Below are 27,362 nucleotides of genomic sequence, written 5' to 3'. Positions count from 1 at the left end.
ACTGAGAACTAGGAGAAAAGTTAAAATCTAGGACCTTGACGGTGGTAATCTCCTGATTACTTCCATTGCAATGAGCTAATGAAAGTAAGAGCAGGAGGATATGGCAAATAAATAAGTAACTAAAGAATTGGTGTGGGGGTGGGGGCAAGAGATATTCAAATTTTTAGATCATTGGGGTCTTTTCTGTGATAGCGTTGACATGATCAGGAGAGACAGGTGGCACATGCAATTGCGAGGAGACCAATATCTTGTTGGCGAATTTTGCTGGTGCTACAAGGGAAGATTTAAACTATATTGGCGAGGAGGGTTATCCTCATGATCAGGGAGTCAAGTGCGAGGCTGGAAGGAGATACAATAATCAGAAACAATAAAGTGACGAGACGGGTTAGGCTGGAAAACGACAGGGAGCAAGGAATGCCTGTTGGATTATTTCGATGCAAGAGGGCTGGCAGGTCAGACCAATAAACTATGGACGTGGATAGTAACGTGTGATTAGGATAATACAGCCTTTTTAAAAACATGGCTAAGTGAGGGACAGGACTGGCAGCTTAACTTACCAGGGTACAGGTGCTTTAGGCGGGACAGGGATGCTGGAAGGAGGGGAGGAGTAGTTGAATTTCTGATTAATGGGATTATCACAGCGGTAATCAGAGATAAACTAACTGACCAATCATCCAGTGAGGCTTTGTGGGTGGAGCTAAGAAGTAGGAAGTAGATGATGATGTCACCGGGGATGGACTATCGGCCTCCAAATAGCTAACGTGAATTAGAGTAACAAATATGCATGGAGAACGGAGACATTCAGGAGCAATATGGTTGTCATAATAGTGGATTTTAATTTTTGTAACAGCCTAAGACTGCCGGAGCGTTAAGGAATTTGATGGAGTGGAATCCGATAAGTGAATTCAGGAAAGTTTCCTCAAGCACTATGTAGAGGTCCGACTTGGGAAGGGTCAAAACTCGAATAACTCTTGAGAAGCAGAGCAGGACTGGTGTCTGAGGTGACAGTGGGGAAGCACTTTGGGACCAGTGACCATTGTTCTGTTAGTTTTCAAATAGCTATGGAGAGGGACAAAACTGGTCCACAGGTTCAAGTTCTAACTTGGGACAAGGTGAATGTTGATGGGATTATACAGGATCTTGTAGGGGTCAACTGGAGCAGTTTGTTTGCAGGTAAATGGACCGCTGGATAGTGGGAGGCCTTTAAACGTGAGATAGCTAGAGTTCAAGGTTTTTATGTTCCTGTGACAGTGAAGGGCAAGGTTGGCAGGAATGGGGAACCCAGGATGCCAAGAGATATTTAGGCATTGACTGAAAAAGGGGATGCGTGGCTCAGGCACAGGCAACTGGGATCAAAGGAATTCTTGGCGGTATATAAGGGATGTAGGAGTTTACCTCTGATGGAAATCAAGAAGGCGACAAAGGTGCTATGAAAGAACCTTGGCTGAGAAGATTAGGATGAATCCAAAGAGTTACTTTAAGAGTATGAAAGGAAAGCAATAACTAGTGAGAGAATAGAACCCCTCAAATACCAAAGTGGACAAATATGTGTGGAACCATAAGAGATGGACGAGGTCCTCCACAAATATTTCTTCTCTATATTTACCGTGGAGAAAGACATAAATACTTAGGAACTTGAGGAAGTTAGTGATAATATCTTAGGGGCAGTCCATATCACAGTAGAGGAGGTATTGGGCATACAAGGATGTTTGACGGTGGATTAATCTCAGGGTCCTTAACAAGTATATCCATGAACACTGCAAGGAGCTAGAGAAGAACTTGCGGGACATTGGTTAAATACATTTATCACCATTAAACAAAGTTGAGATTCCGTAAGACAGGAGGATAACAAATGCTGTGCCCTTGTTTAAAAGGAACTGTAAGAAAAAATCTATAGACCAGTACGTTTAACATCTTTGGTAGGTACATTACTTGAGAAGGTATCATGGAATAAGATGTACATGCATTTGGAAAGGCAGGGTCTGATTAGGAATAGTAAGCATGGCTTTGTGCATTGAGGCTTATGCCTAAAAAACTTTTAAAGTTAATTGATGATGTGTCCAGGAAGGTTGACTTTTTGAGAAAGGTATCTCAATAATTTATCCTAATTTTTGAAAACTTGCTCATTGTTCAATTTGATTTGAGGGATGTCCCATTCAGAATCCTCTGAACTTGGTTCTTCCTTCTGTGTTGTAATCATGAACACCTTCTCCTCTTGCTTTCTTTCAGTATCAAGCTATTTTTTGAGCACATTCACATGACACACTTTGTGAGATTTCTTCCTGCCTGGAGCCATCAGCAAATAATTCATCGCACTAAAGTTCTTAACAATTTAATAAGGTACGCAAAACCTTGTTTTTAAAGGCTCACCTGTTACTGGAAAGAACATCAATGCCTTATTCCCAATGGGAAAATTGTAAATTTTTAATTTCTTGTCCACTTTGTGTTTCATTGTATGCTGTGATAATTTTAAATTCTGTCTTGCCAACTCTCCAGCTCTATTTAATCTTTCCCTAAAATTCGACACATTGTCCAAATGGGTGGTCTCTGGATTCTGACTTATTAAATTATCCTTCATCAATTTTAATGGTCCTCCTAGTTCTTGTGCAAAAATTAATTCAAATGGACAGAATTTGGTCGATTCATTCGGTGCATCTCTGAACGCAAAAAGTTCAAAATGAATTTCCTTATCGCAATCATCTGGATAATCCTGACCATAAACGCTCAACATGGTCTTCACTTTTTGATGCCATCTCTCTCGTGCTCTCTGTGACTCTGGTTAGTGAGCAGTAGATTTGAATTGTTTTATTCCCAAGTTATCCATCGCCTCCTTGAATAGTTTGGATAAGAAATTTGATCATTCATCTGACTGTATCATTGTTGGTAGTCCGTATCTAGGAAAAATATTAAGTTTTTTTTTCTACAACCTTTTTAGCTGTGATGCTGCGTAATGAGATTGCCTCTGGATACCTAGTCGACACATCCATTATTGTTAATAAATGTTTATTCCCACCGTTTGTTTGTGGTAGGGGACCTACGCAGTCAATCAAGACTATTGTGAAAGGGTCATCAAATGCTGGAATAGGTATTAAAGGTGCAAGTTTTATTACTGTCTGCGTGATATGTTTGACAAGTCTAGCAAATTTCAGCTACATCTTTGTATAGTTCAGCCCGTAAACAAAACCTTTTATTTTAGCTGGTGTTGTCCTCACCCCAAAATGACCTCCAACTGGTAGCTCAAGTGCCAGTCGCGGCACTTTCTTTCTGTACCCAACTGGCAAAACAATTTGATGAATTTCTGCCATGTCTTATCTGATTGAAAGTGTGTTGGCTTCATTTCATCATTAAGACATAATTTGTAAAGTAATAACAGACAGGAATGCGTTCTTTCTTGCTTGCTAAATGCCTTTTGATATAACTGTTTTAATTCCTCATCTTTCTGCTGCAAGTCAATCAACTTAGCAGAGCTAAAAATACTTGCATGTTCTCCTACTTGCTCCTTCTCTGTTCTACTTATCTGATCAAAATAAGATTTGGATAACTCTACATCAGCTTCCTTTTGATCCCTCCTGCTTCAACCTGAACATTGTGATCTGTGATCACACAGTCAGGGAAAATTCCTGGATAAACATTTTCCAGGTCTTCCGTTGCCTGCATTTCCACTGGCTTTTCAACTTGGGTAGGCAGCACGCCTACCAGCGAATCAGCTATATCATTTGCAAGGACAAATTTTATTCCTGGAGCTGAGAGTTTGGGGTCCAGTACTCCTATCACACATTATCCACTGTTCTCCCTTCACATAACTGAGCACTTTTTGTCTCATGATGAATTCTTGTTACCAGCACATTTTCTGGCAATAGTCTCTCAGGTGTGCATATCTTCTCATCCCTCAGTATTGCTGACTGAGAAGATCCTGTCTCTTTCAATATTGAAACAGCCTTACCTATGACTCCTGGCCTATGTGAATAAACTTTACCCTTGTATGTATATTTTAAGCATATTTGGCACATATTCCTTGATCAACTTCTGATAATCTTGTACACTCTGAGGCAGTTGTCTAACTTCCCTTATGGTTTTTGTTACTGGTCCAACAAATCTTCCAGGGTTGTCTGGTTTTCCGACATCTGGTTTTCCTAGCCCACCAACACTGTGATTTTGTGTGGCCCATTTTATTACAATGAAGACACCGAGAGCATTTCGCAACAAAGAGAGTGAATGCATTCCTATCTGTTACTACTTAACAAATGATGTCTTAATGAGGAAATGGAGGCCATCACTTCTTTGTCCCTCTCAAGGGTTTCTTTATTAACCTGTGATAAATTATCCTTCTTGTCTTCATTGAGATCTACCTTTTCCTTTCCACGTGAGGATATCTCATTACTCCAATTTCTATCCCCCATGGACTGAAATAAATTCTGAAAACCAAACTGAGTTTACGGACAACTGGTAATCATCAGCCAGTTTAGCTGATAACTTTGCTGTTTTAAGTCTCTTTTTATCCACATGAGGTCGCACTGCTTCAAGCAGTGAATATTTGAATTTCTCCAAATTATTTACCGCTCAATATAGGATTGCTTGCTTTTTTCAAGCTCTTATTCTTCTATCAAAATTGCTCTGTTTGATCCTTTCAAACTCAATGTAGTTTTGACCAGGATCCCTCATTAGATTCCAGAAACCAGATCCGTCCTCTGATAGGGATGCGAATGCCTCACTCGCCCGACCTAAAAGTTTCGTTTGGATTAACAAAACCCACATTGACTCTGGCCATTGCATTTGTCTAGCCACCTTTTCAAATGAGCTGAAAAAGCCTTCCATATCCTTCTCATCAAACGTAGGCAATGCTTGACCGAGAATAGGCTTCTGGCTACCAGGGGTTTGCTCATCCTCATACATTTCCTTACTAACCCTACCTTCAGCCTTTATCTCCAGTCCTTTACGCTGACTTTCCTTTTTAAAGTGTCAGTTTTTGCTGTTCAAAAGCTCTCTCTTTCTTTCTCTTCTGCTGCTCTCTCTTTTTTCCATCTCTTCTGCCTTTTTTTTCTCTCTCTTCTGCTTTTAAACGTAACTCTAACTGTTTCATTTCTGCTGCCCTTTCGTTAAATCTCGCCGCTAACTCAAGCGCCTCATTTGCAATTGAATTCTTGCCAGCTCTGTAGATTCTGATGGTTTCTCCAGAAAGTTTCATTGACGAGCTACTGCTGTAAGTATCTCTCCTTCCCTCACAGAAGCAGGCAGGTCCAATTCCAGCTTCACTGCTAATTCCTGCAGCTTGGTCTTATTCACTTTTTTCAAACTTTCAAAAGTCATTGCATCCACATCCAGAAAACTTTTGGCGACTGAAACAGTCATTGCTATCCAAAGCTTCGTCTACCCAACAAACGCAACACCCGAAATAAAGACACGAGCACCTCACACTCGCTATGTGAACTCCCCCAAAGAGCCCCCAGTCTGTTATGGACTGGGCTAGACCACTCAAAGCACTCTTAAGTAGGTCGCCCAGAGCATAACACTGCAACGTGTTTCGGTAAGTGCACAATGTAAATTACCCGGACTAAGTTAGCGAGGTTGTCTACTAGATTTTAAAACAGACAAAAACTGTATTCAAAAAGACAAAAAATTACACAATGAAATACAAAGAACAGAATAAAGAAACCCTACATAACTTTACCTATGCCGATAGACTTAATTATGCTGTTCCAAATGTACACAACAGTCACAATAGGCAAACTCCATTTAAAAACCAGTATAAATGGAGCACATGCTTTCAGGTTAAAGTTGAAGGGCAGAAGTCTCATCTGTTTACATATAATCAAAAGGCCTCTGGAAATACTTTTCATCTCTGTACCAAAGGAGACTGATCGGAGTCAGGCCCCATTTAATTGTCCCTCTGATAAACATCAAAGACAGGGTCTCCTTGAGTCAAGGAACAGCTTTTAAACCAAAAAGGGACTAGCTTTGTGGCAGAAAAAATAGGCTAGTGTTCTGTACGGGGGTCAGTAGCTGGTGGGAATGGCGAACTCTTTCAGAATTCGACTGCTGACAGATTTGTGAAAAACATAACGTTCAGTGCAGGCTTACACACACCAACTGCACATTGAGATGATAAGAGTTCATTCAGGACCTGAAGCTCTCTCTCAACCAACATGGTGGGGAGGGGGAGTGTCCAGAGAGCTATGTACATTATCATGGAGTCATAGAGTTCTATAGCACGGAGACAAGCCTTTAGCCCAGACTGGTTCATGCTGACCAAAATGTTCATCCATGCTCAGCCCATTTCCCTGCACTTGGCCCATATCGTTGTCAATGTTGCCTAACTATATATTTGTCCAAATGTGAAGACGTGTATTGCAGTAAACACACTATATTTCACGCTATCACGTTTTGTTTTGGAAATAATGAGTGTTAGTGCATAACGTTCAAATTTTAATGCAATCAGTTTTTATTCTTTTTGTAGCGTTACAGATTAAACACTAATTTCCTTCACACTCTTCTCATGGTACTATCACTGCAGGGAGTAGTCTGGTGAAACTCCTTTATTCTGTCTCTATGTAGCAAGGAAATCACTCATTACAAAGGAGAGAAAATCTGTTCACAATGTCCCACGTACTATCTCAAGAACATTCTACAAATGCAAGAAGACGGCTTCACTCTTACACTTTAATCATTTTGCAATGAACTTACTGTCAGTGACTCATGACCAAGGACATTCAGCTCATTTTCAACAGGAGCACTTCCCATTTTCTCGCCTTCTCATAAATACAAAATGAAAATTGATGGTATATTTTGCCAAATCATTTCTTTGCCTTTTGAAGCAAAGCTACTCCAACAGCACCATCACTTTTGACATTGGAGATGGTTGGAGATGCTGAGGAGGCAATGGCCTAGCTGTAGGATCTCTGGAATATTAATTCAGGGAACCAGGTAATGACCCAGACCCCGGATTGCAATTCCACCTCGGCAAATGTTGAAACTTGAATTCAATAAAATATCAGGAATTAAGAATCAAATAAAACAATGAAACCATTGTCGATTGTCCTACCTGGCACCCCCATGCCCTTCAGGGAATGAAATCCAACATCTTCACCTGATGGGGCTTATGTGTGACACCAGACCCACATTAATGTGGTTAACTCTCAGTTGCAGTTTGAAATGGCCAAGCCAGCCATTCAGTTATATCAGTCACGATAAAGTCTCAAAGAAATGAAACCGGACAGAACTAAGCACTGACTACTTATTGCCCACATACTGCTCTGGTCAGCAAGGCAGCTCACAAACACCTTCTCAGGGACAATCGTGAAAGGGAATTAAATATTGGCCCAGCATCCCATTAATGAATAAAAGAATATGCTTACACTCAGGGAAGAGAGACAAAGCGACATATCTCACTTTAAACAGTAACTCTGATGTATATCTTACATGGTCGCAGTTTTCAGTAATATGGTAACAGGAGAAAAACAGATAAGGTTAATCTCGTTTGTTTTCCATCCCAGCTAATCATCAAAAATCCGTTTGTTTGCTTCTTTCCCTCTGTCGTTCCCTTTCTCTATCTATTCTACTCAGTCCTTCTCCCGTTTACAACAGACATCCTTGTCACCAACATCAATCACACTATTTTCCCAGCGGCGTTCACTTCTGATGTCTGGTCATTGGACTCAAAATGCCAATTATTTTTTTCTCTCGATCTGAGGCTGCCAAATCTGCTCAGTTTCTCTGGCACTTGCTCGTTCTTTTTGATTCTGATCTCTTGCATCATTCTTTGATATATTTAACCTTTACTGTTGTTATTACATGGGATGTCTGCATCGCTGACAGGGGCAGTATTTGTTGACCCTTGACTGTGAGCGTATTCCCGAAGGTAGTACAGAGCCAAGCACATTACTGTGGGTCTGATGTCAGTCTTAAGCCAGATGTCTTTTCCAAACGACATCAGTGAAATAGATAAACTTATAGACTAAATGCTGGTGATGCTATGGTTATAATTATTTAAAATTAATTTTATTTCCAATTCCTGAAATTTGAATTTACGTTCTGACATAATTTGTGGTAAGATGTGAACAGTGCCTTTATCTGTAATAACATGTGCCTCTGAGTTACATTTCTTGCAACAGTATTACACTGACACAACGTCCCTATCATGAGGTTACTTTAGAGACCAGAACAAGGTAGTGATCGATATATTTGCAACTGAAATCATGCTTCAAGGAGACCTGTAACCATAAAGGCATGAATAATGGTTTATTAAGCGTCAGCATTAATGCCAAGATGGTGACTGGGGATATTATCGAGCTGATAGTGGATAAGTTTGATGATGGACAGAATACCGAGACATAAATGAATTCCGGGTAAAAATGTTCTTCGGGATTCTGAACAAACTTGCTCTCAGGTGTTTGTGAGGACGCGAGTGTGGACGGTTCTGAAATTTGTGGATAATGAATGGAATTTGCATTTGAAACTGAAGACAACATTTGCCGTCTTTGCCAAATACCATTGTCGATTGTAACAGAAATAGCAAGGAAGTTCGCCATGGTTTATGGGATGAGTAAATGGATAGCAATGGAGATACTTACCAGGAACACCAACAATAGCGAGCATGGGATAGTAACCAGTCTGAATAATCATCAGTACACCGTATATCCGATCTGATAACGTCGACCAATACCAGGAAAGATAGAAAAGACCCAAGGACAAATTCCTGTCCATTGTTTCAGCATTCCAGTCTAATGTTAGCAGATTCTGATCCATTAATGGAACATTCCAGACTATTCTCAGATGTATATCTCTCCTCTTCCTGTCTCTGCAGCTGCTGATACCTGTTAGTGGCGGAGGTGATGCATCTGCTGATACAATGGCATAAAGAATTGCTAGAAACCCCTTACGAACAGGAGAGGGAAACCGTCCAGTGACATCATTAAGATCCATGGAGACTGACATCAATCATAGTCACTGAACAAACAGGCATTGTTCATTTGCAATACTGTAACTGCCTGAACCTCCAGCACTACCCCTCTCAAAAACCACAATCCAGATGTTGTTACCATGCTGGTCGCTTCTCGATTAGAACAGGCACTAGCCAATATATTTACAGTGGCTACATTGACACTCCTTTACACAGGAAATGTGGTTTTGACTGGGCATTCCTTTCATTGATCTAATGAGGCAATTTTGTATCTTCAGCACTCAATATGCTTCAGGACCTTTTTTTAAAATAAACTCACAAACACCTGAACACACTTTATTGGCTTCAAAGCAGAAAGACTTACATTGTTGATATTCAGTCCAAAGCCAAATGTGGCAGATGTTGTCACTAAGCCGGTCCTTTTACAAAGTTATATTATCCTTGAATTTTCTTCTGTAAGTGAGGTTCCAAATGACCCAAGATTCCAATATGTCTGAGTTTTGAAAGGTTAATTTGGGGTCCTTTTGTTTATACCTAACTGGTAATGCCTCAGACAAAACGCATTCAAGTCTTTGGAAAATCAAGCGGACGTGGCCAGCTCTCTAGCTGGGCAGATTAATTCAGTTTGGGGGTTAGCTGAGTTCGGGTCACTGTTGAAATTGGACGCTCTCCCCCTCCTTCTCTTCCGACCCCATCACCTGTGAGCTATTTGTATCAGATTTACTTTTTGTGATGAAGCATTTGTTTTTTTGCAATTCTTGCAAGTATTTTGGAACAACATCCTAAATTCAGGATAGCCTCTTGGTTGGATAACGCAATTTCGTATTCTACTTTCAGTTTCATGTGCTTCATGCCGTAATTTGGTAAATAAAGTCTGTTTGTTTAAAACTCGGCAGTCTGACCAGCTAATTCACTCCGAGAATATCCGCTATACACTAACCTTCCACAAATTTCAAAGTTACGTTTGGACTACCTGCTTAAAAATGTTTTGAGGGGTCGGGCCTGGTCCATAACAGATTTGGGGGGTGGGGTGGTGGGAGGGCTCTGTGGAATTTAGACAGCGAGTGGTAGGTTTTACAGTGTCGTTTCTCGTGTGTTGATTTTGTGAGCAAATAGAGCTTCAGAAAACAGTAGCTCTTGCAGTCAACAAAGGCTGTTTTAGAGATGGGAGAATCGACCTTGGGAGTTTTACAAAATGCACATAAATCCAAACTGCGAGAATTAGTAGACAAGCTGGAGTTGGAGCTACCTCATAATGTCAGGAAAGATGAGATGATTGCAGCAGTAGCTCAGCATTCCAATTTGCTGGAAACTCCACTGGGGTCTGTAGAAATAGCTAAACTGCAATCACAAATAAAGCAGCTTGAGTTCGAAGCAGAAATGAAGCAGTTTGCGTTACGACTAAAATTAAAAGAGAAACAAAGAAAATGAATTGGTTTTATCCAGAAAAGAGAAAAAAAGAATGGCTTTAGCAGGAGAGAAACAAAAAGAGAGAGCGTTCGAGCTTCAGAGATGAACACTGAGAGTGGAAAGTCAGCTGAAAACGATGGTGATGAAGGCTGAAGGTAAGCTTAGTTTGCAACAGCGTGAGGATGAGCAAACCTGTGGTAGTCAAAAGCCTGGTGAGATACTTTTTAAGTATATTCACGCCTTGCCTAAATTTGATGAGTAGGATATTGAAATCTTTTTCATTTCATTTGGAAAAGTGGCTAAACAATTGCAGTGGCCATGTGGGTTTTGTTGATCCAAACGCAACTTGTAGGTAGAGCTAGTGAGGTATCCGCAACAATATCAGAGGAGGGATCTGGGGAGTATGAGGAGATGAAGAAAGTGCATATAAGCTTGGGCCAGAAGCCTATAGACAACATTTCTGAAATCTTAGCAATGACTCTGGTCAAACCTATATTGAGTTTGAAAGGGTCAATGAAAGTAATTTTGATAAATGGGTAAGAACTTTAAAAATCGAGCAAATCTATGATACACTTAGAGAGATAATTATTTTGGAGGAATTCAAAGATTCATTGCCTGAAGTAGTGCAAACTCTTGTGGAAGAGCAGAGAGTAAAAACAGCAAGGTTAGCAGCTGAAGAGGCTGATGATTATGAATTGTTTCATAAATCACATTTTGGCTTCCAGAATCAATTTAAGTCCACGCGGGATAGAAATTGGGGCAAAGAGATATTCTCACGTGGAAAGGATATGTAGATCTCAGTGAAGATCAGAAGATAACTTACCACAGGGTAAAAAGGAAATCCTTGAAGGGGACAAAGAAGCTAAAAAGCTCCGGTGTTTTCGTTGCAATAAATTAGATCACAGGAAATCACTGTGTTTGTGGGCTATGGAAAAAAAAAACAGATGTCGGAAAACAGAATAAGCATGGGAGTTTTATTGGAGCCGTAACAGAAAGCACGGTGGAGGCTAGAAAGCTGAATCAGAGAGTACAAGCTGATCAGAGGTTGGTTACGGACGAAGTGCCGGATCTGCGTATAAAACATACCTGCAAAGGGAAAGTGTATTCACAAAGGTCAGGAGTAGCAGATAAAGAGGAAGCAATATTAACGGACACAGGGTGCTCAGTCTGTGATACTGAAAGATGAGAAGGTATGTACTCCTGAAGGCCTATTTCCAGAAAAGTTACTGCTGAAGTGAATTCATTTGAGACAAAAATCGCACAATTATGTAAAGCGGGGATGAAATGCCCAGTAAAGTGTGGATATGTTGTGGTAGGAGTATTGGACAAATTGTCAGCTCCAGGAATACAATTTGTCCTCTCAAAGTATGTAACTGATTCACCGATAGAAATGCTGCCTGCTCTGGTTGAAAAGCTAGTGGAGACATAGGCAACTGAAGCAATGCAGGAGCCTCATCCTGGAATCTTTCCTGATTATGGGACAACAAGGTCACAATGTCACCAGCTCAAACAGGAGAGATCAAAAATGTAAAAATAAGGAAGCAGAAGTGGGATTGTCAGAGACATTGTTCCATCAGATAGTTGAGACAAAGCAGGAGTAAATAGGTGATCATGGAAATATGTTTATTTCAGCTAAACTAATTGAGTTACAATATATAAATGAACATGTAAAGCAGTTAGCTCCCATGGAATCCAGGGAAAGTTAACCAATTGGATGCAAAAATTGTGTTGAAGTTAACAGATTATTTTCCAGATTTGAGGCCTGTGGCCAGTGGTGCGCTGAAAGAATCAGTGTTGAGCTCGCTGCTTTTCATCATATATATATTCAAAATATATCTGGATGGGAACATAAATAAGAATTTTTCAGAGGTACATTGGCAAAATGCTGGAAAATGAGACGAGAACAGATTAGGATGTCTGGTCGGCGCAGATAATTTGGACAAAATTGTCTGTTTCCGTGCTGTTTCACCCTCTGGTTCGATCAGAAGAATTAGGAAAAGTTCCAAAAGGCCTTTAGAGTGGAGATTCTCTTCCCCAAATGTTTGTGGTGCTTCTTTGTTTACATTTATTCAAAGATGTTAACTATTTAAATATTTGACAGTGAAGTGAATCATGGATAATGGACAGGACAGTGTGGCTGAGACCCCAACCTGATCAGCCACAATCTTAGTGCCTGGTGGATAAGGCTCACAGTATCCAATGACCCATTCATGCTCCTCAGTCCCATGTTTCTGTGTTCCATTCAGCCTCTCACACCTGCTAGACAGGAGCAGTTGGAGGCCACTTACTGCTATCACCTCGTGCATAGAAACAGAGGAGAGAATTCTGTCCTTCAATAAATTTCCACACGGTTTGGATGATTTGGAAAATGTAATTGGAAAACGCAGGCTGGGTATGAAAGAGGCCCCTCATCTCTCTTTCCAGAGCTTCCCCATTCTGCAAAATATGTTCCATTTGTTGGTCACGTTATCGATCAATTTCACTGTGAACACAGCTCAGGTACCTCACCCAGAGATAGCTCAGAAAATCCTCTGGACTCCCTAACTATAACATTCAATATCAGAACTTCCAGGAAAATAACACTCACTAACTTTCCAATCATAGAATGTGAGAACATAGAAACAGAAGCAAGTCATTCGCTCCCTACCCCCACCCCTCAAGATTGACTTGCCCTTCAGTAAGATCATGGCTGATCTTCTCTCGGTCTCAAGTCCTCTTTCATGCCTAATTCTTCTTAACACTCAGCTCTCTTACAGGTCAAAATCCATCTAAAACTTCTTTAAATACTTTCGTAGAACAGAGAACATAGAACAGTACAGCACAGTACAGGCCCATCGGTCCAGCACGTTGTGATGCTCTTTTATCTTACTCTAAGATCAGACTCATCGACATACTTTCGTGCATTATCCTTCATGTGCCTATCCAAGCATCACTTAAATGTCCCGCAGGTATCTGACTCGACCAGCATTGCTGGCAGTGCATTCCATGCACCCAACACTCTCTGTGTAAGGAACCGAACTCTGGCATCTCCCCAAAACCTTCCTCCATCATGTTAAATTTATGTACCCTCGTTATATACATTTCTGCCTGGGGAAAAGGTCTCTGGCTATTCACTCTATCTATGCCTATCATATTGTACATCTCTATCCAGTCACCTTTCATCCTGCTTCACTCCATCGAGAAAAGCCCTAGCTCCCTCAACCTTTCTTCATAAGACCTGCTCTCCAGTCCAGTCTGAATCCTGGAAACTTCCCTCTGCACCCTCTCTAAAACTTCCTCATGTTCCCTAGAATGAGGTGACCAGAATTAAACAAAATTTTCCATGTGTGGTCTATCCAGAGCGCTACAGATCTGCAGCATCACCTCGCGGCTCTTAAACTCAATCTTCTTGCTAATCAAAGGTAACATACTATGCGCCTTCTTAACAACCCTATCACAATTTGGGTAACAAACTTGATGGATCTATGGACATGGACCCCAAGATCTCTCTTTGTCTCCACACTGCCAACAATCCCGACGTTAACCCTGTATTCTGCATTCACATTGGACCTTGCAAACAATCATTTCATACTTTGCCGGTTAACCTCCATCTGCCACTTATCAGCCCAGTTCTGGATCCTGTGAATGCCCCATTGCAACCGGCATCATCCCTACACACTATGTACCAGTCCAGAGACTTCCGTGTAATCGGTAAACTTACTAACCAACTCTTCAACTTCCTCATCCAAGTCATTTATAAAAATCACAACGAACAGCGGTCCCACAACCGATCCCTGCAGAACACCACTAGTCCCATTCAGTGATCTAGCTCCCTTAACTCTCTGTGGAAGAGAATTCCTGATATTTATTTCCCTCTGAAGAAAACATTCTCTGATTCTCCACCATGACCTACTGAAATGAACAAAAGAGGGAACACAGACGCTCAAGTAAGAGAGACTGGCCCCGAAGTCAAGGCAGTATTAGACTGAGGATGGCATCAAGGAGCCTGAGCAAAATCGCATTAATGAGAATCGATTATGACCTCTCCAACGCTGGGAGTTATTCACAGCACAAGGGAAGGTATTTATTATCGGTGGGCATCAATCATCTCAGCCGTGGGGTTTCTCTACAGGAGATTCTCAGGGTCTCTCCCTCAGCCCAGGCATCTGCAGTTGGCCAGTGGGGAATCCCTGCAGTATGGAAGCAGGCCATTCAGCCAATTGAGTTCACACGGATCCGAAGTGGGGATATTCACTGAAGACTACACAATGTTCCGAAAAAAATTCAGCCCTCAGCTTCTGAAGCCATCTGTGTCCATGTGCGACAAGACCTAGAGAACATTCAAACATTTGCTGTTTAATTTTAGTAACATTCATGTAACAGCACTGCCAGGCACTGCGCCTATCCCCAGAAAAAGAAAAAGCTCATTCAGTACCTCAATGTGGGTTCACAAGAATATGGGGAAGTCATTCACTCCATCAAAACGACTGGGCAAGAAGAGGGATATCCCAATCAGTCCCTCCTGACCATGCCATAGGAAGACAAGGAGACCGCTCACTCCCATGCATCATTTACATGGGTCAGAAAGAGACCATTTCACACTTGGAGCCATTTACAAAGCTACAAGAAGTGGTCATTCAGCTTCTTAGTTCACTGACACAGGAAGAGGAAGGTGTCAGAGATGTTCTAATATCACACACAAATGGTGCATAGACTGTTCCATATTGCTTCATTACTCATAGTACATATGTGTTACATTAACATGGTTTTCTGGCAGTGGGAATGAAGAGAACATATTTACCCATTCACCAAAGTGTTGTCCATTCCAGGAAGTTAGACCCATGGTCTCTATGTAGGTCAGAAGCTGGTGGGGAATGGCTAACTGTTTCAGAAAGAGGTTATTGTGACTGCTGACAATGTAACATTCAGTGCAGGGTCACACAGCAACTGTAAATTAAAGTTAATTCAGAGTCTGTACTTCTCTGCCTTTAGATATGGGGCTCTGCAGAGGAATGGACACTACCGGGAAACAAGCATCCAATGAGAAGTATGGAATTTTCATCCTATTCAATTGCTTGGGACATAATGAGTGTCCAACTATAACCATGAAGTTTCAACTTCTTATTCCCTCATATTGTTACATATTAAACACGAGTTGTTCACTTTCTCCTTATAGTAACATCATGCCAGGGTTTAGTCTGGTGAAATCTCTTTGGACTGTATCGCTGAAAAGGTAATTTTTTATTAATCAGATTCTGCCTGTACATAATATCCCAAGTAATCTCCAAACAAAACACTGCCATTGGGAAAGATGCATTTACTCTGGTACTTAAATCATTTTGCGTGAAGAGCCATATATCATTTACTTGCTGCTGCGTAAAAATTCTGTCAGTGTTTTATGACCAATTGCATCCAAGTCTGTTTCAACAACAGCACTTCTCAACTTCTCACTATTTAATGAATATAAATGTGAATGATGATATTTGTTGTTCCTGTCTGAAACATTTTATGTTTTTCGTAGAGCTATTGCCCAAACACTGATCCTACTGATACCCCAAAGTGTTCACTCCAGATTTAAAAACAACTACTCTCTTCATTCTCTCGATTATCCAACTTTTAATACATTCGGTGTATTCCACCGCTACTTACCCATGGACTCTAACATTCTTTACTCACCTGTATTCAACATGTTAAATATCTGCTTAATCTGCAAATACACCACTCCCATTGATTCTCAGTTGTCGATGTCACAACAGACAATCTCCACAAAACCAAGCAGGTTTATCAAAGATCATTTCCCCTTCCTAAATCTAGGCCGAATTTACCGAATCATGTCATTGTATTCCAAGTGTCTCGTTGTCACATTCCTCACAAAACGTTACAATGTTTGTCTCACAGCTGAGATCAAGCTAACCACTATTTAGTGATCTGTTTGCCCTCTCCGTCCTGTTTTAAATAGTTAGGTGTACAATAGCTGCTTTCCAGTCTGCAGGATCCTTTCCAGGATCTAACCAGCTTTGAAGAATAATCGGTAATTCATTCACTCGCTCTACTGCCACCTGCTCAATACTCTGGGATGTAGCTCATCAGATGCAGCAACATACCAACCTTCAATTCAATTAGATTTTCACAGAAATACCTTTATATTAATTCTAATTTCCTTCTGTTAGTTATTTTCACCAGTCACTATGTTCCCTTGTATCTCTGGAAGGTGGTTTTTGTACCTTCCTCAGGGAGATGGACTCAATATATTGCTCTTAGCGGACAGGTGGCTTCTGTCAGCCAGTCAATACATTGGAGGACTGCACTTCGGTGATGATGGATATGTAATTCGCTCCTGCCTGGAAAGTTCCAGAATTAATCCAGTTTAATTCACGGTCAGCATCAGCACAGTCCTGTCACTGGTGTGAAGCTACATAGTGTACTGAACGAGGGGACAAAGCTCAGTGAGCACCTCAAATTTGAAACAAACTGGTTTCATACCTTACACTTGGCCCAGCTGAGACAAATGTCCTGGGAAATCATATGGAGAAAAGTGCACTGTCCTGCTCCTTCCTATTTATAGAGCTTCCCTTCTGTGGCGCATCATCTCCATTTCTTTACCATGGACCCAGACACTTTGTAAATGCAATGTACAGAGTGGTGTAACCAGACCCAGCGGCTGACAATACAAACTCGAGAAAAGCATCCACAGAAACTCCACTGATTTTCCAAAGTCAGGAACAAGTCAATTCCCTACACGCATGGTGCACGCATTCAGTTTTGAAAAATATTTCCACTCCTGAGTTTCTCTTCCTGGTTGAGAAACTGTTGCATCTCTGCACAGACCCACAGTAAACGTTTCTCTCCTCAAAGAAGCATTTGACAGTGTAATATTACCTTTCTCTGTATGTCAACAACTATAAGGGCAGCACCAGTATTGCTAATGGATTTGATAATGACGTTCAGAGAAGAGAGATAGAGGGAACCTAACTCACTATAAACAGGGAAATTTCTAAATGGACGTGATATTCTGGAATATGGGAAATTGGGAAATGTGAGAATAACTTGCCATTTTGTTTTCCGTTCACTTCGTCATCAGCAATCCCTTTGCTCACTTTTTATTTATTTTCCTCTCTTTTTCTGGCAATTTCTCCGTCCATTCTATTTAAACCTGGCTCCCACCTCACTCTCCAACCTAACCATCCCTGATGCCACGATTAAGAATATTATTTCCCAGTTTGCTTTCAGTTGTGACGCAGGGTCACTGGACTCCAAACCGTTATCTGCATTGCTCCTGACAGAGGCTGCCATACCTGCTGAGATTCTCCAACCATTTCCGATGCTGGAGAATTTTATTTTAGATCTCTAGCACCCACCGTTCCTTGGTCTCTTTCACCTTTAATGCTGTTGTTTCACGGGATGCCAGCATCACGAGAAAAAGGCAGCATTTGTTGTCCATCACTATTTGTCCTTGACCACGCAGCCATTTGTCAAGACAAAATGGAGTCAACAATTTTGTTGTGGGTCTGAAGTCTCACTGAGTTCAGACTGGGCAATAATGTTAAGTTTCTTTACCAAAGACTATCAGTCAAATAATAAAATTTAATCGTGATGGTTTCTGGTTTCCATGAGTGAAATTAGGTTTCATTCCAAGTTTCGTCATTCGAATTTGAGCTCTGATATGGGCTGTGGTAGGATTTTAAACACTGCCTTGGAGTCACAGCCCGTGCCTCTGAATTACCCGTCTAGTTACATTATCAGTCTGATACAGAATCCTTATTCCCTAATCCATATTCCCTAATCCCTGCCAGAGTGAGTTGGCGGGGAAATCAGTTTAACTACCAATAGTCGAAAGGATTTTGGGATAAAAGAGAAGGAGAGATTGAGAGACAATTTCATGCAAGAGCACAGATTTCAGAATGCTGAAATGAAGACATTTCGAGAGCAGTCTGCAACATGAGCCTGTATTCCATGTAAAGATCGATGAAGGGGACATTGGTGTTAGTAAAGATGATGGAGATTTTTGGATGAGTATTTGTTGTGCAATTTTGTAACTGGGTATGGGGTCAGCAGAGTCTTAGACTCATTGGGCTGAATCTAACAATAATTTGTCTCAGTGACATTTTTATTGAGTGTGACAGGGGCTTGTCTGAGCTAGTTTCTTGGTGCTATCGTATCGAACTCACGTCATTAACTACCCACTCAATGTCATAGTGTTTCACTCATTCAATACCAGCCGATTTCTCCAAACCAACATGGCTGGAGGGACTTACCATCTCACTGATGCCCCTGGATATTCCGTGATCACTGCTATTCGTGCCATCTTTCAAACTGTTGAACTTTCTCACTTTGGAGCAACTCTGTACATTTGACCCCGTACATGGTGGATAAGGGGAATTAATACAACAGTTTTTCATCTCTCTCTCTCTCTCTCTTTCCATCTCACTCCACTTATATTATATTCAAACACAATTAGTAATTCTGGCTCACTCTGTCTCACTTTATTGTATTCAGCCAAACACTGCTTCTAAACACTTGTCCCGTTATGAAATACAATTTCAAGCAGAAAACGTTTTTATCCTCAGCTGTTATCTTGATCGTTATCTGAATTGTACCACTTTCCTTGTTATGAACGTTTCTGTTGCCCTTTGTCTGTGACTGTGTCTGTCTGTAGCAGTTACACTGTCTCCCACTCAATTGGCTGGACGGCTGATTTGAGATGGAAAGGGAGTCCAGCAGAGCAGATTCAATTCTCCACACTGACATAGATTACCATGAAGGTGACAGTCTCTCAACAATAAGCAATCTAGCACTCTACACTGCACATCTTTGTACTCTGGAAGGAAACTGGAGAATTGGGGTGAATCCATATAGATACGTGGTGAATGTTCAAAGTCCACATAGAGAGTCACCTGAGGTTTGGAATTGAACCCAGCTCCTTGGTGACTTGAGGCAGCAGAGCTAACCACATATCCATCATACTCCTCAGTAGGTTCTATAAATTACCTGTAGCTGACTAAAGAAATCTAACTGAGTTGTTCTGATAACTGAACCTGTCTTAGACCTTTAGCATTGGCCATATTACCAACCTGGTTACATTTACAATCTGCTGTGAACAGTAGAGGAGTGGGACTAGAAAGGGGAACAGTGGCACCCTCCAACCTCAGTCAGAACCGGAGTGAGGAGAAATTCGCAAAGTGGGAATTCATTCAAGTGGGAATTCGTTTCCCAGAAGTTTGGAAGGGCTGAATCATTACATTATTTTGAGGCTGGCTTAATCTGATTGCCCGTAGACAGGTGAATCAGGGATAAGTGTGCATGGAGAGAAACGTTCAGCTGGGAACACAATGAGATGTGCCATGAGCTTATTGACTGGTGGAGTAGTGTCAAACGGCTGAATGGCCTACTCGTGTCCCTCAGCCCTGAGTTCTGATGTTGCTTTTCAGACCTTCGGACCTTCTGCATAGGAGCAGATCGAGGACGCTCCGAACGTTAGGTGTAGGTTGGGAAATGTAGTTGGAAAATCCAGGCTGGGTCAGAAAGTGACCCCCCCCCCCCCCCCCCCCACCTAATCCCTGTTTCCAGGCTTCCCCACTTTGTAACTTCTACTCCAGATGTGGGTCATGTTACAGATCCAAATTCGCTGTGAATACAGCCCCCATACCCCACACAAGGTCAACTCAGACAGATTCTCTGCTCTCCCTGAATGCAACATTTTACATCATGACTTCGAGGTAAATAACCAGTTATTTTCCAAAAGCATAACATGAGAACCGTACGAAATAGGAAGAGTAGCGGGCTATTCGGCCCCTCAAGCCTGCACTGTCAATCAATAAGAACATGGCTGGTCCACTCCAGGGCTCAACTCCACTTTCCTGCTTACCCCTTGTATCTCTCAACTGACAGATATGTCAAAAACCAATCCAACCCGCCTGTAAATACGTTCAATGTCCCAGCCTCCACACTCTCAGTGTTAGGGAAATCCAGCCATTCACGACCTTCTGAAAAAGATAATCATTTACATCTCAGTTTGAAATAGATATTCCTTATTCTGTATCGACATCCCTGAGTTCGAGACTCTGCCTTTGTGTGGAATCACATTCTCAACACCGACCTTGTCAAGCCCCCTCTGTATCTTGTCCGTTTCAGTAACGTCACCCTCATTCATTTAAATCGCAATGAATAATCGCCTCAGCATTTTTGATGTATTCAATAAATCAACTCTTTCATCCCAGGAACCATTCTAGTGAACGAACATTTGTGCATCGGCATGCTGACGTTATGTTTCATATACAGGAACACTCCAATCCGTTGTACTGCTCCTTTTTTGGGAGTCTTCCCCATTAAATAACAGCCTGCCTTTTGGTTGTCAGTGTCATCCACAAACTTGTATGTATATTACACTGAGCTCCCGCCGTCAGGCTATCGGTATAGATTGTAAGCAACTCTAGCTATTGCACTGATATTTGTGGTACTCCAGACGATACTTTTTTTCATGAAGATCTATGAATCCTGACTCTCCGATTTCTAAGTGTTTACCAATTATCATCCCATGCTAATGCATTATCCGTCATACTTCAAGCTTCTGTCTTGTGTAAGAACATTTATTTTGTGATACCTTGTGGAAAATCTCCAGAAAACCTCATGTCTACCAGTCCACCTTTATCAAAGTTACATTCTCAGGGGTCTCTAGAAAAACTTTGCATGATTTTACAGGCAAAATATAGTTCGCCGTTAACAAGACCATGCTGACTCTGTGTGAACCTTTTCTAAATGTCCTGCAGTCCCTTCCTTAACAACGGACTCTCACAGATTCGTATACTGAATGATTCCTGCTTTCAGTTTCGCTCCTTCTTGAAGACGGTCGCCACATTAGAGGGTCTCCAGTTTCACTGGATCACTCCTTTAATCCAGAGAATGATGGAATATTTCACACAGAGCCACCAGCCACTCTGTGACCACTTCTTTTAAAACCAGCTATGAATTGCTAATGACCTGTTTACCCTTGGTCTTATCTGTTTGAGAAATACCTTGTTCCTTTTGTTAGAGAGAGTTCAAGAACTTCCCTCCTGTTACTATTTTGTTTATATCATTGAAATATTTACAGCACCTTCACCAGTGAGGAATGATGTAAAATACTGGTGTAAGTGATCTATCTGTTCCTTGTCGCCAGTTTCCCAGTCACAACCTCCAAATGTCCTCACTATACCTTTCTTTTTACCAAAGGTATCACACGCCTCTTGAACTCTTCTTACATACATGGAAGAGCTCGTGCTGCTTGTTTTTATATTTCTAGCCAATTTGCTTACATCACATCTTTTCTTCCCCTTTCTTCGTTTTCTATATTCATACCCGCACACATATAATCTCTAGTCTAACATATCCATGCCAGCCAGCTTTTCCAATATAAACTAATCCCATCTGCTTGCACTTTGCCCATACGCCTCAAAACGGTTCCCATTCATATGTTTGTCGAAATGCCTTGTAAATGTTGGAGCTGTACTTGCATCTGCCAGTCTTCCTCTGGCAACTCATTCCATAAACACATCACCCTCTGTGTAAAAGAAACTCCCTCTTCCTCCCTTTTAAATCTTCCCTCTTACACCATAAACCTATGTTCTCTATGATTTCATTTTCCTGTGCCAAATCTTCTCACAAATTTCATTTTCCTATCCTGTCTAAATGATCTTGGCTATTCACCCTATCCGTGCCTTCCATGGTATTATAAACTTCTATGATGTCACTCCTCAGCCTCCTACACTCCATCTGATTCTAGCTTCAAGAACTAGCATTTAAAGATAAGCACTGCAAATTTGAAACATTATTAACAATGATAGGTAAACAGCACTCAGCCCAAACTTCATACTGTTATTTGTTTTCTTCATGTTACAATACTAAGGCAGCATGAAAATCTTTCTACTGACAATAAAAAGTCAAACAGCTGAATTGCTTTGTCTGATGGCTGTGATGATCTTTACGGTGGAAATGTATCTCTGGCCAGATCTATATAATACCACATGTTCGAAATTCTCCATCCTGGCCTCCCAGTGACCTTGTGTGGTTTTGTCTTCTTTATCTTGCACTGAATAGAGAGAACCTCTTTCCACCATTCACATTTTAACAGCACTCATTTTATATCATCTTCTCGTTCACCGCTGCTAAAAGCCTGTTTATCTGTGCTCACGCCCTCTTTTGACTGTCACTTACCTACCCCCCAACCCCCCCCCCCCCCCCCCCCCCACCTCTGCCAAGGGGCTAAAATGCCCAAATTCCAAACCTTTTCAGTTCTGGAGAAGTGTCACACTGGACTTGAAATGCTAACTCTGTTTTTATGTCTCCGCAGATGCTGCCAGACCTGCTGAGTTTGTCCAGAACTAAATAGGCACAGAATAAACTTTCAATTAAACAAATAATTGTGGATACTGGAAATAAAAATAGAAAAATTGTTGGAGAAACTGTGAAGGGTCACTGCACCTGAAAGATGAACTCAGCTTTCACGGCACAAGATGCAGCCAAACCTGCTTAGTTTCTTCAGCAATTTCTGTTTTTGAACAAGTTCCTATAAAATGTGTCAAATCTGCTCAAACGCCCTGTCCAGCAGAGAGCGCTGTACATTGGGAAGTGAACAATAACGCAAAGTGCACAAGTTCATTAGCTCTGAAACGACATAAGGCTGCCATCACTGACACGACAAAACTCTTAATCATCGTCAGGGAGAAAAACAGAGGAAAAATATTCACTTCAAACGCAGAAAATTGAATTAGTCGAAAGAAAACGATTCAGATTAATATGTTAAAGTATCGGAGTAATTTAACATATTGGAGGCGTGGCATCAGGGAGAGACCCTCAGTAGAATGAGAATATGAAACTGGAAGTGTTCGCACATTAGAAACCAGGTTGGTCACTGTATACGGGGCTGATGGGTGAATGGGTCTTGGTGTGAACTGGGGGAAACTCAGTGGAATTGGTTTGCAGATATAAGAGCTCACAGTGGGTTATCATGTGATGCTGTAGATCACAGCAGCAGCCGCAGTACAATTGCATTCAATCACAATCCATAATTTATCCCCCAGTCTATCATTATCATCAAGCCGGGTGATGGTTCAGTGGCGAGTTTGGGTGAACATGCCAGAGTCAGAACCATGTGTATCTAAACCTGATGACAACCCATTAAAGCTACCGCACTTGACTGGTTACATTCCAAACAGCAGAATTACCATCTGATGGAGAGGGAGAAATAATCCCAAGACTAACAGATAAGATCGAAGTTCTGCAGTCCTGTCACATTCAGTCATCAATGTCCATGGACTATTAAACAACTTCCCGGAGGAGAGGACTCTACAAATATCCCCATCCTAAATAACGGAACGGCCCTGTACATCAGTGTAAAAGACAAGGATGTAGTGTCTGCACCATCCACAGCCAGAAGTGTTGAGTCGATAATCCACCTCATCCTCCTCATGATGCTCACAGATTCATAGATGCCAGTCTTCAACCGATTCGATTTGCTGCACGTGACATGAAGAAACAGCTGAACACAGTAGCTACAACAAAGGCAATGGGCCCTGACCCCTTACCTGCAATAGGACTGAAGACTTATGCTGCACAACAAGCCGTGTCCTAGGGGAAGCTGTTTCATTCTAGCTCCAACTCTGACATCTGCCTAGCCACGTGGAAAATTACTCAACTATATCCAGTCCCATAACAAGGGAATGACTGCAGTCTGAGCATTTACCACGCCCTCAGTCCCGTCGAGATAGTCAAATTGGTGGGAGTTCTTTTTGACAGAGCTGCCCAGTAGCATAGAAATAACCTGCTCAGTGTGGTTTCTGACAGGTCCCCATGAGGAAATGGTGCTGTTGTGGAATTGTCACTGGATTGCAAATCCAGAGCAGGATAATGCTCTGGCAGCTGGTGGAAATTAATAACAATTAATAAAGTATCGAGATATAAAATATGGTGTCAGTAACAGTGACCTTGAAGCCAATGTCGATTGTAAACACCAATTTCCGTCCCCACTGTACTTTTAAGAAGTGAATCTCCTGTGCTTTCCTGGTCTGGCCTAAAAGAGACTCCAGACACACAGATATGTGAGAAACTCTTCAATGGTCTCTGAATCGGCCAAGCAAGACCCTCAATTGTATCAAACTGCTCCGGGTCTTAAAGGATAAAACCGGACAGAACACCCAGCACCAGCCTCGGCATTAGAAAAGGGAATGGGAAACACAGTCCTGTCATCCTGCAGAGATCTCCTTCCTAACATCTGAGAGCTTGTGACAACAGCTATAGAGCTGTCCCACAGACTGCACAGAAACATTGGGAAACGAGGAGGTCTTTAGACACATTGAGCTTTCTCCATTCTAGTTCATGGTGAAAATTTCCTCAATGCAGTTTTCTCCAGAAAGTGTTCATAACCCTTAGTATGTTTAAACATCGGGACACATAAAATAAGAATTACTGCAGTCCCTTCGGTCCACCAATTTTGCTCCTCCATTCAATATACAGGCAGTTCTCCAATAATGTAGGTTTATTAAAAACGATTTTGCTGCAACACGATTATGAATTATGCACCTTTCTTTATAATTTGAGCTCCTGTTCACTGTGACGTGATTCCATTCCCGGCCCCAGCTGAACAGCAAAATCCAGCCTCAGGATCCTCTCTCTGCCAAATGCACCCTCAATGTGTTCAGCTAAACCAGAAATGTAATCCGCTCTGCAAGCCTTGAAACTGAGACTGAAACTGGGAATTGTTATCGAGTTTTGAGAAGATTTGTGGTTGAGGTTCTCGATGTATGAACCTTCCAGCGAGCAAACCTGCATCCAGAACTGGGAATTGTAGTCGACATTTAGAAGAAACTTTATTTCAAACCAGGGGAGGAATCTTGGGGAGAAATCTTGAGACGGCAGAGTGGCTCAGTTGTTATCACCAGGGACCCGGGTTCAATGTCTTCATTGGATGACTGTCTGGGTGCAGTTTGCACGTTCTCCCTGTGTCTGCGTGGGTTTCCTCCGCGTGCTCCAGTTTCCTCCCACAAAGATGTGCTGGTCAGGTGAATTGGTCATGCTAAATTGGCCATAATGCTAGGTGTGTTAGTCACGAGTAAATATAGGTTCGAGGAATGGGTCTGTGCGGGTTACTCTGTGGACGTGTTGGGGCGAAGGGCCTGTTTACATACTATCGGGAATCTACTCTAACTGTAAACCCGCAGCAGCATCACGTGGTCAGTCAGCTCGCGTGCTTTCAGGAGAAGACCTTGTTGAAAGGTACAGTGCTGTAGTCGGTAACTGTACTGTGAAAGTGGTACATTTACAGCACTATTACATTACAATATATGGTTTAAAGATTTAAGTAGACTGTGCTGTTGTTTGTGTTACGATGACTATTATTTTTGTTTTGATTTTTCCTGACATTATTGGGCGTTCGGCCCACACCCGCTTTTCCCATAGCCCCCATCATTGATATTGCACCGCTTTCTATAATTCGGTGTTACACAGGAACACAGCTGCCGCCTTATCAGAGAACAACCTGTAATGATCGCTACTCCTCTATCGCCACACCATTCTCCTGTACTCTTCCCATCCCTTTCCTGTCTAAAAATCATTATTTATATTCAGTGCCTTGTCTTCTACAGCCTGATCTGGGAGAGAATTCCCCAGGTTCAGCAGTCTCTGAGTCCAAACATTTATTCTCATCTCAATGCAGAGTGGCCAGCCTGCACCAAATACTCTGGGCCCTTGTTGAAGACGCCCCAGACTGGGGAATCAGCATCCCTGCTTCCATACTGTCTCCCCCGTCAGAGTTTTATATATTTCACTCGTTTTCCTAAAGCTCATGGAATACAGGCCCCGTCACCCCAAACTCTACTCCAACAAATATTCTGTCATACCAGAGATTGATCTGGTCATCCTTCACTGCTCCCCCTCAATGTCAGTTTGTCCTTTATTAGGTAAGAACACTAAAACTGCACACAATACTGCACAATGTTTGAGATGGGGTCTCACCAAGGCTATGTGCAGCTGCATGAAGTCCTGTCGTCTTAGCCTTTATTCATCGAGACATAGATTGTAAGAGTTATACAAAATTTTGATTCAGCCACAGAGGGAATACTGTGTGGAGTTCTGGGAGTCACATTATGGAAGAATGCGATTGTAGTGGAGGGGGTGCAGAGGAGATTCACCACAATGTTCCCTGGGATGGAGCATATCAGCTACGGAGAGAGGCTGGATAAGCTCAGGTTGTTTACCTTGGAGCAGAGAAGGCTGAGGGGGACGTGATTCAGAAGGATGGCATTCCAAGAGGCGCCCTTAGTCCTGTACTCAAGTTCCCCTGAAATGATGGTCAACGTACCATTTATCTTCTTGACTGCTTTCACCATCCATAATCAAACAATCACAGAAGCATATAATCTGTACTGTCAGAAAAGCAATACGATCTACATTAGTCCCACTTTTACATGAGATCTGTAGCCATAAATGTTATGATACTTCTAGTACGTTTTAACAGTTGTGAGGTTACTCATCACAACTATCCTCTCAGGGAGTTTAATACTGACCCAACACCCTGTGGGTAAAAACAAGCCTCATATGTTCGCTAAACCTCAACCCCTTCACTTTAAAAGTGTGCTCCCTTGTTCTTGTCCCTTTTAATTAAATGTAACAGCTGCTGTCTATCCACCCTGTCCATGCCTCTTGGAATGCCATCCTTCTGAATCACGTCCCCCTCAGCCTTCTCTGCTCCAAGGTAAACAACCTGAGTTTATCCAGCCTCTCTCCGTAGCTGATATGCTCCATCCCAGGGAACATTGTGGTGAATCTCCTCTGCACCCCCTCCACTACAATCGCATTCTTCCATAATGTGACTCCCAGAACTCCACACAGTATTCCCTCTGTGGCTGAATCAAAATTTTGTATAACTCTTACAATCTATGTCTCGATGAATAAAGGCTAAGACGACAGGCGCATGTGACTTCTGAACTAACCTATTACCCTGCCTAGTGACATTTAGGATGTGTGGAGAAGCACCCTCTGACCTTCCGAGTGTGCTGTCATTCATTGAGTCCTCCCCTGTCTGGCTTCTTCTTCCAAAGTGCATCAC

At 41.9% G+C, this 27,362-nt stretch overlaps 1 protein-coding gene across 1 annotated transcript in view; it reads right to left on the bottom strand.

Annotated features, from left to right (window-relative positions):
- Positions 1–8,700, bottom strand: part of LOC148138710 (putative G protein-coupled receptor 139) — a 71,593-nt gene extending 62,893 nt beyond the window's left edge. Inside the window, exon 1 of the mRNA XM_087981361.1 lies at positions 8,568–8,700. Coding sequence (XP_087837487.1) covers positions 8,568–8,700 — 133 coding nt within the window. The remainder of the gene's footprint in view (positions 1–8,567) is intronic.
- Positions 8,701–27,362: the final 18,662 nt, after the last annotated feature.

The sequence above is a fragment of the Chiloscyllium plagiosum genome, unplaced genomic scaffold (genome assembly GCF_037043375.1).
Source record: "Chiloscyllium plagiosum isolate Xiang-an unplaced genomic scaffold, Cpla_swu_hap1 HiC_scaffold_39, whole genome shotgun sequence".
NCBI lineage: Eukaryota > Metazoa > Chordata > Chondrichthyes > Orectolobiformes > Hemiscylliidae > Chiloscyllium > Chiloscyllium plagiosum.
The sequence above is the reverse complement of the archived record's forward strand: the minus strand, read 5'-3'. Positions and strand labels throughout refer to the sequence as shown.